Here is a 13,255-nt window from a genome sequence, read left to right on the forward strand (position 1 = left end):
CAACATAATTTCGAAGCAGCGTAGTTAAGATACTAAGATCTCTATACATATGTGATGGTATTTTGGTCTACATGTCTATATCAGCAAGCTAACTTTTCAATCCGAGGAAAATATTAGATCTTAGTGAAATCTATGTGTACTGGCGCCGAGGTGACCCTGTGGATTGGATTTGCTGATAGCATTGGTATTATGATACGTTACAATTCTGTCATTGTTCAAACAAACTGCAAAAGAGTGCTTAGCATGTCCTTCAACTCTGTGTGACCCAGGTCATCCTCTCCGAGACCTTCGATTTGTTCTACTCGAGTTAGCCTCCGGCAATTATAGCAATGTGGATTACTCACCTTGCAAGGTCCCACGGATCAGGGACAAATCTTCGTCACGGTCCGCAAGAAGTGAGACGATCTTCCTCTTCGCTCCATCATCTTCGGCAATGAGCCACGCCAAAATAACATCAATTGTCTGCAGCAAGTCAGCAAGGAACCTTACCATCGCAAAAGAGAAATCATACCTGCAATGAGAACAAACCCGCGTCCAACCGCCTTGATAGCCATTCACTAGCCATAAGTTCTTGCTCCTCCTTATCAAACGTTCTGCGTTCTTTTTCAATCGCTTGTTCGACGGGTAAAATACGTGCGGCATACTCGCGTCGGAGATTGATAAGCTTCTCGATCCTCGCGTAGTCCTTCTCCATAAACTTGGCCAACGTGCGGATGCGGGGAGCAGAACCACCAGGCAGAAGACGGAGAAGGGAGGCGAAAATTCCCAAGAAATGTTCGATGTTTTGACCTTCTTGCTGGATGGATATTAGCATACCACAATTTGACTGCGAGAGAGCAAACTTACTTTCTTCAAGAACATCCCGAACACTGTCTTCAGGCCAGCTACTTCCACCAACCTCTCGCACGCCGGGGCACCTCCCACTCCGCCCAAGGCGTGGTCAAGAACCCTCAAAGCACGTGGCTTACTGAACTTGCCTTCCTTAAGCATGATCAGCGCAAGCTCAACACCTTCGGCCTCCACGAATTTGTCTTTCCCTATGTCTTCCTCGACAAGGCAGATCAGAGCATCAAACAGATTCTCCACATATTCTTCCTCATCGGAGTCTTTAGCTGGATCGCGTTTGCGGTATGCACTAAGCAGCTGGAGAAGGATATCAATGCCATCGAGCTCAATAAATTTCGTGCGATTCTTTGGGGTGGACTGTAAAAGGATTGCCAGAATCTCTGCGGCATATTGTTTGTTTTGGCTGACAATCACTTCTTTTCGCTGAATACGGGACAGGATCCAGGGCAAGATTGCAGCGTCCTGTCCAATTTTCTCCGCGTGTGATGTCTGAGAGGCCAGGTTTTCCATTACACCTTTATTGAATTAGAAAATTCTCGCAGTATTTCTTGAAACATGATACTCACCTAACACGTAGTATACTCCCACTCGATCTGTTTCAGATCCTTCATCAAGTCGGGAGAGATTTTGAGCCAACAATTCGATGAGGTCGGCCTCCATCTAGTGATAGTTAGCACTTGGTACTGATACTTCCATGCCTCAACAAACCATTGAGTTGACAAGAGCATCCCATTGTTCTTGCTCTGCTTCCATATCCTCGTCCGTCAATTCACTGATTATTTGGACGACATCAATTGCAATGTCGGTGTTTTCATGCGACAAGAGAGAGGTCAAGGATGCCACACATCCCATCTTAGCAAACTCCTCGTATAGGTCGGGATGCTCAGACAGTATTGATAAGCCTTTGATTTCAGTATCTAGGTCGGCCTCGGAAGCCATGAACCTGAAGCATCATTAGCACCCGGTACATACAAATGTCCGGTATCCACTTACTTTTGCGGATCATTCTCAAATTTTGCTCGTAGTTCAGCGTTCTTGGATATCTTCTTCTCGAAATTCAATGCAAAACGGCGCACCCACGCAGAGTCGAATTTCTCGGGCTAGATAAGTATACCGTCAGCCCCTGGATAGATATCATGTGTACCAAAAGTTCCATACCGCAGCCTCGTCCTCCTCTTGCTGATCGATGTATTCCATTGCTTGGGCTGTCTTGCGCTCCATTCCACCGCCGAAGAAGCGGCCCTCCTCGTCGTCTGGGACGTCGTCCTCGAAGTCCGGAGGAAGCTCGGGTCCAGCTTCACCGTCGTCAATCTCGTCCTCCACCATTGGTGCTTTTCCATTTGATCTTACATCGCCACTGGGGTCAAGTTTTGCTGATTTGTAGTGTTCATCTGTCATCGTCAGGATTTGCGGCAAGCGCATTGCGAGGAAAGGGCGTACTTGGATCTTGGACGGGCTCGAACTTGCGCTTAGCGCTCCCTGTTGCAGATGATTTCTTTGCTCATCAGCCATGCCATCAATTCAGTAGATGAACTTGGAACTCACTTTGAAGAGCTCATCGACGTTCATCTTGGTTGCTGCGGCGAAAACGCCGGTTCAGTGGACAATGTGGAGACAACCACTATCCGTGGCAGTGATATATGTAGAAATATTGGTTTTGGGAGAGATATATCCGAAGCAGCAGTGAGGAGATCTAGATATAAAGGAAAGGCCAGACGACGCTGTCGCATTGTCCTTCACTGCGCGGGCAAAATAAATACGGTTGTCCACGGGAGCTAAAGACGCAGTGACCAAGCGTTCCGAGGCCGCAGATTTCTCGACGTCCGATCATCACTCCAACACCAACATCAACATACGTTCTCTATATTCGTCCCTCACATCACATACAAAATGGCCCCTCACCAGCGCATCGTTCCCTCTGGCTCTCGGCCCCAGAAAGGCTTCGTCCGCACTGTCTACGACGAGGCCACCAACCCCGAGAACAAGACCATTGTCCGCAGCATCGTGATCTTCGGCGTACGTGTTGCCTAATCAACAATTTTAACATCTCGATTTTATCCATGAAACTGACAATATCTTTAGGCCGGTATTGCGTTCCTCCACTCAAGCTTCGGAGAATTCCTCCTTCCTCCGTAAGTCGAGCCAACCCAACACATTTGCATCGAGATCAACCGAATGAGCCTCGTCTAATATCGCGCAGCATGTAAAATCATCACGCTTTCTATACCTCCGGTGGTACGACTCGGACTCCCTCTTTTAAACCTGTGGAAGCATATCGGCGTCGGTCAAAGGAAAACATGATGCGGGAGCATCTTTCGCTCGGCTGTTTTTCGATTGGATAATTTGTACAATATTTTATTGGCAGGGCATGTACTATCTGACATGCTGTGTCCTGTTTTGAGATTCACGAATATCAGGAATTTTGCCATTTGCTGGATGTCCGGCTGTGGTACAATCCAATTTTTGGCCCGTGATAATTATGACCTAGTCCCTCAAGATTTGGAAGAGGCTGCAACTAGATCTCTGAGGCAACAGCCATATCTGACTGTGCTTTGTAATAGCACAGTTGTACCAATCTTGAAAATCGGCTGACAACACTAGATGAGTAGCTATCAGCGACTGCAACAAGTTGAGATGGATGCGTACGTTTCTTGTGTCGATTATTGAATCTCTAACAGTGTAGAATAAGACGCCAATTGATACATGAGGTAAAGCAACAGAATTATAGCAATGCCGAATCTATGCCTGAAACACGCAGCGATATATATTTTACTATCGCTGAACACCTTGTCTATCCAATTGTACAATGACACTAGAAATTCCCATTCTACCATTCTACCATTCTACCGCAACTTGGCTCAAGCCATCTCTCTATCTTTCTCTCAGATAGTATGTCATCTATATGAGCGCCAATATATAGCCCCTCGCTTCCGATTGTTTGTAGCGCTTAGCGATCATCCTTCATAAAGAAAAACACAATATCTTACCCATGACTGAGCAAGTATCCGAAGAAGCGCAAAGGAACCAACAAGCCGTGGCCAATAAGATAGAGTGAAGGCAAGCTGTGTGGATGTCCAAAGATGGAATATACCACTTACGCACGGGCAACTCTAAATAAACAACCAATAGGCTGTTTCTGCGACTTGATTTCTTTGCCTCGTCTTGTTGTAACGGATATTTTGAGGGCGGCGATCGGAGTAGGAGTATGCAGCATATGGTGATCAGGAAGTAGTTCACAAATAATCCTATTGTGAGTACCGACTGACGGATTGAGTATGAACTGAGTACTTAATATATCATGATTTCGATCAAATTTATCACGGGCGTCTTTTGAAACTACTCGGCGGGCTGACTCCGAGGGCCTTATAAAAGTGAGGCTGGAATAGGAATCCCTAACTGGAGAAAATAGTACGTATAGTGACCTACATACTTTATTTATATGAAGAAGCGATGGTCAAAAACTGGTGGACTATAATAATTTCATTTCTCATCGTATATAGATCACTGATCTAGCCAACTAGATTCACCAATTCAAATCCCCAATGGAGCAGAATGACATCAAGCCAACGATATTTGGGCCGATTTCCCCAGGCGCCAAGACCCCGCAGAGTTGCCCCCACATTTCCCCAGTTCCGAACACCGCCTTCTTGCAGGCTTATGCGTTGAGGTCCCTGTGGAACAAAATCGCATACGTCTAACCCCAACCAGGGCCACATGACACATCACACCTGAGAGCCCATGTCTTCAACTTCTCTCAAACGTAAGTTGGCAGAATCTTGCCAAGAGCCCACGGCTAAGCGCCACCATCTTCATGGATACGATCCGCAATCCCCATGGTTACACGAGTCAGAACCTGCCGGGATATGGCGTACACGGGGGAACCCCAATGTGCAGCACTCGATGCCTCTATCAAACATGGTGTCTGCCGTTCAAGACCTAATAGACCCGGACTTTGACCCACTGACGGCAATACTGGACGACGAGCCCCGGTTTTTAAAACCCTTGCCGGCTCGCATATCCCCAGAAGACTTAGAGTTCTTACGATTTCGTGGTGCCGTCTCAATTCCAGAGAGTGGGTTGCGGGATGAGCTTCTGCGCTGCTACATCCAATGGGTACACAGTTTCATGCCAGTTTTGAACCTGCAAGAGTTCTTACGCTGTGTGGCTGAAAATGACCCAGAGGGAAATGTTAGCATCTTACTATTTCAGGCAGTCATGTTTGTTGGTACGGCTTTCGTCGACCTTAAGCACCTGCAGGATGCTGGGTATTCAACCCGGAAAAGTGCGCGTAATGCGTTCTATACTCGATTAAGGGTTTGTCTTTCTTCAAGGGGCTGCGACATCAGTGAACTAACTCATCATCAATAGTTACTCTATTCTCTCGACTGCGAAGAGGATCGCATCGTGATTCTCCAAGCACTCCTATTGATGACCTACTGGGCTGATTCAGAGAACAGCCCACAGCGAGATATATGGGATTGGATTGGAGTATGTAATACACAAGCACAGTCAATCGGTTTGAACAAAGACCCTGCATCAGATGAAATTGATATACGGACTCAACGGCTCCGTTCTCGGCTCTGGTGGTGTCTGTACTCTCGAGATCGGCTGATCGCCATGGGTATGCGGCGCCCGCTTCAGGTTAATGATGGAACGAGCAGTGTTCCAATGCTCAGAATGGATGATTTTGATTTTGAACCTTTCTCTCCATATGTGGTGGCTAAGTTCTGTTGCCGTCAGCTCCAAGATGTGTCACATCAGAAACGCCTCGCCACCCTGTTCATCGAGAAGGTGAAGCTCTGTCAATGTATTGGTAGGGTATTATTCGCACAATATACACCATCTCAGTGCCGATTTGGTGCCACAGACCGAACCACAGTCACACTTATCCCTCGACAGGCTTCCGAGTCTGAGTTTGCGCGATGCGGCCAAAAGCTCGACTCTTGGCTTAGTGCCCTCCCTAAAGATGCGCAATTCATCCCGAAGTCGGGGAATACCTTCTATGACGGTGAAAATGTGCTGCTGCTTCATGGTGCGATGTTACGTATGCTCTATCATGCTACCAGCAGTGCACTTCACCGACCTCGGGCGACTGCTTTGAAAGATCAATCTAAATCGCGGACGGACTGGCGCAATGCTGCCCGTACAAAAATGAACGATGCTGCCGCGGGGATCACACATATTATTCAAGGCCTGAATCAGCTCAACCTGACAAGGTTTCTACCGCAGTCTGGAGTGACTGTGATTCTACCTGCCGCTGTGGCGCATTTGACCAACACCATGTCCGAGGACCCCGCTGTCCGCGAAAGCAGTGTCGACAACTTTCATCGTTGTATCCAAGGCCTTCACTGTCTCAAGGATATTTATCCGGCCGCCAGTCAAGAGTTCGCCAACATCGAGGCAGCTATCAAAATGCAGGCGGGCGCCTCTAGTACATTCTTCCAAGTCATGGAATACAACTTGAATGCCCCTGCAACGTCTTTGGCGACCAGGAAACCAAGCAATGTCAATTCCATATTCCAACCCCAAGCACATCTACCTGCTGTAACCAAGATCTCGAAGCCGCAAGCACAAACTTCATCTGCTCAGGGGAATATACATCATATTAAGCCCAGCGTCGAAACCACACATGAACCCGCACCTCCTCTATTCCCTAATGACTTCGACTTTGATTCCGATCTTGGCATCATAGACAACAATCCTTTCAACTTTATGTCCATCGACATCGACTCCTTCCGTGATATTCAAACCCCTCCCAATCCAAACAACAACCAAGATAAACCCTATATATCACCCCCGCCCCAAGACCAAGATACCGTCGACTGGGCACAGGAGCTGTTTCAAGACACTGATCTGAATCAGTACAGTAACACAGAAACCTTCCGCGTGCCTGAAAAGGCAACACCTCCACTAGATCAAGATCAAAACAATCACGATGCGTTCTGTCTTACTTTGAATGATACAGATGACTTTCATCCAACGCATTTTCGTCACCAGTCAATGAATGATGCAAGGCCCGAAATCACTGGCGATCTAGATCGGGACTTGGGGTTCGAGTCTGAGGATGATATGTTCTAGATTATGTATAACAAATTAGGATTTTTGTTGTCGTCCCTTGACGTGTAACTTGGCAACTATTGGAAGATATTCATAGCTTTCTGCCCGAGGAAGGAACGATAACAAAAGTGAGTATAAATGGAAATAATCCCCAACCCCCATGGCTCAGATAGGATACTATGAGCACGTTGGAGACGAACAAGCGAACGAAGTGACGAAGGCAACGGAGAAAATGAGGAAGGTGAGATGGTCTAAGCTTTGAGTGCTTTTAGTGCATATGGCTCGGGTGTACCTCACTGGAGAGCCTCGTTGCGGAGGAACGGAATTCAGACCTCTTCAGGATATCATGTATTCTTATTCTCTATGGAGTTGGCACACATTATTTCTAGCAAATATCAATAACCACCTCTCCAACATCAATATGATCATGGGCTCATGTTTACCAAGTCTGTAGCAAATGGCCTATGATTTAGTGGCAAAGGCAAATTGTATGGTGCGGATAGGCAGGCAGTCTATGCCTTTTTCGTCCAGCGGCGACTCTCATCACCCTCTTCCCACTCGTGCTCGATATAGCCCAGCTTCTTCTTGACTTCCTGGACCTTCTCAGAATCGCCCATGTTCTTTCCCAGATTGTCGCTAAGCTTGACAGCGGGACTGCCGTTCGCGCTGGCGATCTTGATAACAATGTTGAGAGGCTTGGATTTCAGTCCGGTTGATCTGTTAATAAAATCATCTGCGAATTCGTTAGAGTTTGTGTTGCAGGAGATTGCAAAACTCAAACGTACTGGTAAAGAATGTTCCCACTCCAAAGGTTGGCTTGAAGCCAGCCTCTTCGGCAATTGTTTTGTACTCCAAGCAGTGCTCGATATCCAGAGAATCTGAGAATACCACTGTCTTGGTCTCGGTAATGCCCTGGCTATCGTAGAAGTCCCGGACCATCTTGATGAAGAACGCAGGGTCACCCGAGTCTTGGCGAACACCGGTGTAGCTTTGAGCGTAGGTTGTCGTGCTCGGATTAGTACCACCCTTTTGATTTGGTACTGAGATGGGCTTGCTGAATGCACGCAGGAAAGCCGGTGTGCCAAAGGTGTCAGTAAGAGCAATGCCAAGAACCTGTGTTTCTCTCGTTAGCCTGAGGTGTTTCTAAATACCGGAGAGTTGACAATACATACCCCCTCTCCAAAGCAGCCAAGCCAGTAGCTCAATGCCAACTCATTGGCATTCTGGTAGTCATCCGTGATAGCCGCAATAGTCATATACCATTCGTGGGCCACAGTGCCGACGGCACTAGTATTGTATTTCATAGCAAAGTGAACATTGCTAGTTCCGGCTAACACCCCGGGCCAGCCCTGCTTCTTTCCCTCCTCTGCCGCACGGCAGAGTCCCTTCATAACCAGATCTTGGGTATGGTAGTCGCGGCGACGGCGCGAACCGAATTCAGAGAACACACAGCCATTCCGGAGCAAAGTGCAACCCTTTCGGTATGCCTTATCTTCCTGGTTTTCATAGTCCCAGTCCTTGTCGGTGAACATGAAATATGCCTGGCTAGTCAACGCCAGCAGCGGGATTTCATACAAGATGGTGTCGAGCCAGAGACCCTCAACCATGTACTCCACGTCTCCTGGGTCGTCATCGCTGCCCGTATCTTCTTCCGGAATGAACTTAATCTTGATATGCTCGGAGGGTCTGAGGTGGAAGGTCTCTAGGAAGGCGAGGTACTCATCATTGAGGTAGGGGCACTTTTGGCGGAGCCATTCGCGCTCTTCGGCGGTGACGCGAATTACGGCCAGTTCTACACGCAAATTGGTTAGAAGCTGTACGATTGCGACAAGAAGGGATATCCTTACTGTCCATCTGCTCTAGAAGCCATTTGTATGCCCCGCGATGCAATTTCATCTGCGGGGTCCGATTCGTGTAGCCGTAGGCCACATCTGCGCCCAGATCAGCCCAGATCCCCATTACTCGGTTAGGGCTACTTACAAACATCCGGGAAGTATTTGAGGACCGCGCATTGCATCGTCAGCTTGTATAGATCCGTGTCCAGAAGGGATGTGACGCCCTGTGGCGGGGACATGTCCTGGCCCATCTTGTCGGTTAACCAGAGGTTCCAGTCTATCGATGGCGAGTCAATGGAGAGGTATAGATCGCAATAGGTTACAGTGCAGCTTGGACAGATAAATGGGCCGAAATAGCCAAATTGTTGGAGGTTCTTTCTTTTTTCCTGTAGTTACGCAATCACTTTACAGCGGGGGAACGCGCCGATCGCCGATATGCCGATCAGCTGTTTGCTGTGTTTGCTCTATTTGCTCTGTTTGCACCATGTACATCTCTATTCAGCTGTGAAACAATTACATCTCCTGGTTTGTTTGCATAGTTCGTGCAGTCGCTAGTTAACTAGACTTCAATGACAAAGCGCAAGATTCCAACAATGCCAGTATTATATACTGCCACTATCGTACGGCTATGCTTTCATTTGCTTAGTCAAGTCCGTAGCTCTATGACTTACAGACTAGCCGAACCTTGCGGGTCTTGGGGTACGTATGTACTCGGCTCTTCGCTTTCGCTCCATTTCCCCTTTAGGTCATGCGAAGGCGCAAGGTACATAAACGAACGAACAACCCCACCTCCTTGCCCCATCTCCTCCCATATCGAGCATCAATATGGCAACCGATCCTTATCTCCACTTGGTGGAAATTTTCTCGAAGTTTGACACCGCTGATAAATATGAGCCATTTCAAGTGATCAACACGAGTTATAAGAGCTTCAACCAGGGTCGTTCTCACATCAATGTAGATATTCTCATCCCTCGGGCTATACTATCACAGCAAGAACTTTCGAAATGTGCAGTCATGATACGGATTCATGGCGGATTTTTGGTATGAGCTACTTGCACTAAGAAGACTACACAATCCTTCGACTGTGAATTAACTTGCCTGTAGGTCACTGGTTCTAGTCGCTATCCTGTTTGGTTCGCGAATTGGACGTTGGACTACGCTATATCAACAGGGGCAATTATCGTGGCTCCAGACTACCGTTTGCTGCCTGAAGTATCGGGAAAGGATATATTGGAAGACATGGACGATTTTTGGCATTGGATACACAGCACAAAATTTGCTGCAACAATCGAAGATGCTGGATATGGTCATATTGTCCCTGATCTCGACAAGCTCATCGTTGTGGGGGAAAGCGCGGGTGAGTCTTTTGTAGTGAACTCTTGCATGAACAAATGATCTGACTTGAGTGTGAGGCGGCTATCTGGCTATTCAACTGGCACTCAGCTACCCATCAGAAATTCGTGCTGTCATCGCAGCCTATCCAGTTCTTGATTTGAAATCAAAGTTCTACACAGAGGCATATCCCAAAACTATCCTTGGAATTCCCAACATGCCGAATGAAATTATTGAAGAACACATTGCAGCCATGCGAACCGCACCCTTGCCCACTGTGGCTACTGCTGCAGATCCCCCAGATCGTCTAAAGCTGGCATTCTCGATTTTCCAAAATGGTCGATTGCTAGAGTTCCTCGGGTCAGAAGACTACCTCTTCCCTATGAAGAGGGTTGAAAATCTCGCTGCTGCCGGAGGTCTGAAACTTCCTCCAACTTTCATTTTCCATGGAAAGCAGGATTCAGCTGTGCCATTTGAGGGCTCCCAGCGATTCTTTGATTTAGTGCGAGAAAAAGCGCCCGATGCAATTGTTAAGCTTCATGGCCTAGATGCTGACCATGGGTTCGACTTTGCAACAACGTTGGAAACGGATTGGTTGAAAGACGGATTGGAAATTATCACAGGCGCTTGGCTTGGCTCCACAACGGTGGACTAGAACTTGCGACAATTCTCTATGTTCCGGTCAGATAGCTCAATATAATCTGCTCTACTAAAATCCATTACTTCACTTGGTTTTACTCGAACGTAACCGTATCAGTAGCCGGCACAAGACCCTTCTCCAGTCAGATGATTACAGAGAAGGTCTGTCTATCTTAAGTCAAGCGTTCTTCCGAAAAGATTTGAATAGTAGAGGAGAGTGAATGAAGTTGGCAAATATATTGCACTTCGTCATCCATGAAACAAGACAAGCAGTGCCCCGCTCCAATCTTTGCGTTGTTAGACGATGAAACTCAAGCTTCCCTTTTAAGTGACACTTGCTCCTCCTCAACCAGATCAGAAACAACATTATCGGCGAAGTAGTTCTCAGAGTTCAAATGCCTGAACCGGAACCAGAAAATAACAGTCTGAACCGCCAGGGCGACAGCAGGACCAGCCCAAATCCAGATCAACCATGGGTCCGCAGTCGCCGGGATAAGAATCTCACCAAGAGCGCTAGATAGGGCCGTCATGAAAAGGAAAACAGCAATCACCAGGCCTTTCATACTCTTTGGGGCACGAGCATAGGCCACCTCGTACGCCGTGACGTTGGCGAAACATTCACTTATGGCGCTGAGAGATGTATTGGGAATTTGCCACCAGATACTGATATCGGCGACGTCGTCACACGTTGATGCGTGAGTGCCACATGGTGAGAGCTGGTACACTTTCCATTGGACTAGTGCACCGACTATGCCAGCTAAAGTGGCAACAGCGAACCCAATCGTCATTCGGGTTATGGAGCCAGGCTTCAGCTTGCGCCGCTCAAGGAACGGATAGATCACGAAAGTCAGGATCGGGATGACAACGATAATCGTTAGCGGGTTGAAGTTGTTGAGAAGGTCGTTGGGTGCTCCGTTTGTGATCATTGATGCGCCTTGGTTCGTGGCGACTGAGCCGATACCACCGTCGTTTAAATTGTAGATGGGGAAAAACCAGAAGATGTCGCATGCCTCTGTTAATGATGTTAGAATTCGTTGATCAATATGCCTGAGGGATGATGATACCAATTGTTTTCGCAACTTTTGATACTGAGGTATCTGTCCAACTAACTTCGATCCCCTTACTGCGAAGGTTGGCAGATTTTGCTAAATCCCAGAAGTCTTTGCGCCAGAACTGGAATTTGCTTTGTACAAGAGCAGTCCATCCAATTTTAAAGGCTTCGGCGAGCTCTTTGTTTCCACTGGGAGGTTGCTTTTTGGTCCTTTTATAGACAGCAAGGAGGAGGATTGGAAGAAAGAAGTAAATGATACCCGATAGCAGGAAGGAAAGCCAATATCCAACATACTTCTCCGCGTAGGTTGTCGCTAACATGTAGAAAGCACCAATGTTAACAAACATGTAGAACAGCAGCATGGTCCGAGTATTGGTGGTTTCGGGGTCGACAATAACGTTCTCACCCGACTTCAGAGTCTTCACGTACGGCGTCTGGGATTTATGCTGGTCCAGAACAGTGGGAGAGATATTCGGCTTGAAAATACCGGCACCGATGGCAAGAAGTAAGAGGCCAATGACAAACGGTGGAGCTGCGTTGGCTTTGCCTTTCTGGAGAACAGAGGGAATCGCGCCGACGATCTGGATGATATGGGCAACGCCGCAGATAAACACACCAATGATGATGGCCTTATACCGCCCGACATAAGTATCTGCCCAGTAACCACCGAAGATGGGGACAATATAGGCCAAAAATTTGAATAGAAGCACGAAGCCGGTGCTGGCCTGTAATCCCCATCCCAGAGCTCCGGCTGTCTTTTGGGTTCCGCGCGGAGGAGCACCGGCGCCATTGCCACCTGTGTATTATACTTGTTTAGGGATGACACTCTCGACACTGAATATTTGAAAATGAGGCTCACCTTCGGGCAGTGGGAATTCCACAAAGTTGGAGAAGAGTGTCTGTGCCCCATAGTAGGACGCGCGCTCGGCAAATTCGACCAGGCAGAGGGAAAAAGCAACCAACGGGAGATTGGCGGCCACTTTGCGCAATGTTTGATTTTCTTCATCGGTTGGAGGGGTGAACACATCATCATAGGGTTCCTGGGATTCTTGCGATGCCTGAGAGTCCCCCCCTAACCCTTCATCCAAATGCAGCGACTTCACCTCGCTCACTCCGCGGGCTGCCACCACCGAGGTGTCTGTAAGGATGGTCTCACTATTACCTGGTGTTGTCCAGAATGTCAGTTCTGCATAGTCTTTGATGAACCAGTACAGTCTACATACTCATTGGGAATCAAAAGCAGCTGGTGGACCGACGTTTGCCAATGGAGAAAATCAACAATAAATACAGAGAACCAACAGAAATTTCGGTGAAGGGCAAATTTGCTGCTTCAATTGCGTTATAGCGTTGCATTGGACTATCGACTCCTTCTCCGGTTAAGATGAAGCTTCTGCAGGAGAGTGGGCTGCGACAGCACGGGATGGTGAGGAGGAATGACGAATCGGTATAGGAATGTAACACTGACCATCTCACGGACCCAGTGACAGCTGTAGGC

General features: G+C 47.7%; 5 protein-coding genes across 5 annotated transcripts; 2 read left to right on the forward strand and 3 right to left on the reverse strand.

Annotated features, from left to right (window-relative positions):
* Positions 1 to 215: 215 nt before the first annotated feature.
* Positions 216 to 2,415, reverse strand: LCP9604111_3289 (beta-catenin-like protein 1; the record flags this gene model as incomplete). The annotated part of the gene is made up of 10 exons (XM_039070860.1): positions 216 to 298; positions 345 to 462; positions 512 to 796; positions 847 to 1,361; positions 1,413 to 1,506; positions 1,555 to 1,789; positions 1,840 to 1,946; positions 2,005 to 2,237; positions 2,287 to 2,341; positions 2,392 to 2,415. 10 exons carry the CDS (start codon positions 2,413 to 2,415, stop codon positions 216 to 218), a joined length of 1,749 nt encoding a protein of 582 aa, XP_038930556.1.
* A 2,346-nt stretch (positions 2,416 to 4,761) lies between these two features.
* LCP9604111_3290 (transcription factor domain-containing protein) lies at positions 4,762 to 6,924 on the forward strand (the record flags this gene model as incomplete). Its single annotated transcript, XM_039070862.1, has 2 exons — positions 4,762 to 5,160; positions 5,215 to 6,924. 2 exons carry the CDS (start codon positions 4,762 to 4,764, stop codon positions 6,922 to 6,924), a joined length of 2,109 nt encoding a protein of 702 aa, XP_038930557.1.
* A 491-nt stretch (positions 6,925 to 7,415) lies between these two features.
* Positions 7,416 to 8,989, reverse strand: LCP9604111_3291 (nicotinate phosphoribosyltransferase; the record flags this gene model as incomplete). The annotated part of the gene is made up of 5 exons (XM_039070863.1): positions 7,416 to 7,636; positions 7,689 to 8,016; positions 8,076 to 8,695; positions 8,751 to 8,834; positions 8,884 to 8,989. 5 exons carry the CDS (start codon positions 8,987 to 8,989, stop codon positions 7,416 to 7,418), a joined length of 1,359 nt encoding a protein of 452 aa, XP_038930558.1.
* Positions 8,990 to 9,563: 574 nt separating this feature from the next.
* On the forward strand, positions 9,564 to 10,725 carry LCP9604111_3292 (CAZyme family CE10; the record flags this gene model as incomplete). The annotated part of the gene is made up of 3 exons (XM_039070864.1): positions 9,564 to 9,779; positions 9,843 to 10,095; positions 10,151 to 10,725. 3 exons carry the CDS (start codon positions 9,564 to 9,566, stop codon positions 10,723 to 10,725), a joined length of 1,044 nt encoding a protein of 347 aa, XP_038930559.1.
* Positions 10,726 to 11,020: 295 nt separating this feature from the next.
* Positions 11,021 to 12,987, reverse strand: LCP9604111_3293 (putative MFS peptide transporter; the record flags this gene model as incomplete). The annotated part of the gene is made up of 4 exons (XM_039070865.1): positions 11,021 to 11,721; positions 11,774 to 12,556; positions 12,620 to 12,922; positions 12,984 to 12,987. The coding sequence occupies 4 exons, from the start codon at positions 12,985 to 12,987 to the stop codon at positions 11,021 to 11,023; spliced, it is 1,791 nt and encodes a 596-aa protein (XP_038930560.1).
* Positions 12,988 to 13,255: the final 268 nt, after the last annotated feature.

This window comes from Penicillium roqueforti (genome assembly GCF_015533775.1).
Source record: "Penicillium roqueforti strain LCP96 04111 chromosome Unknown scaffold_05, whole genome shotgun sequence".
NCBI lineage: Eukaryota > Fungi > Ascomycota > Eurotiomycetes > Eurotiales > Aspergillaceae > Penicillium > Penicillium roqueforti.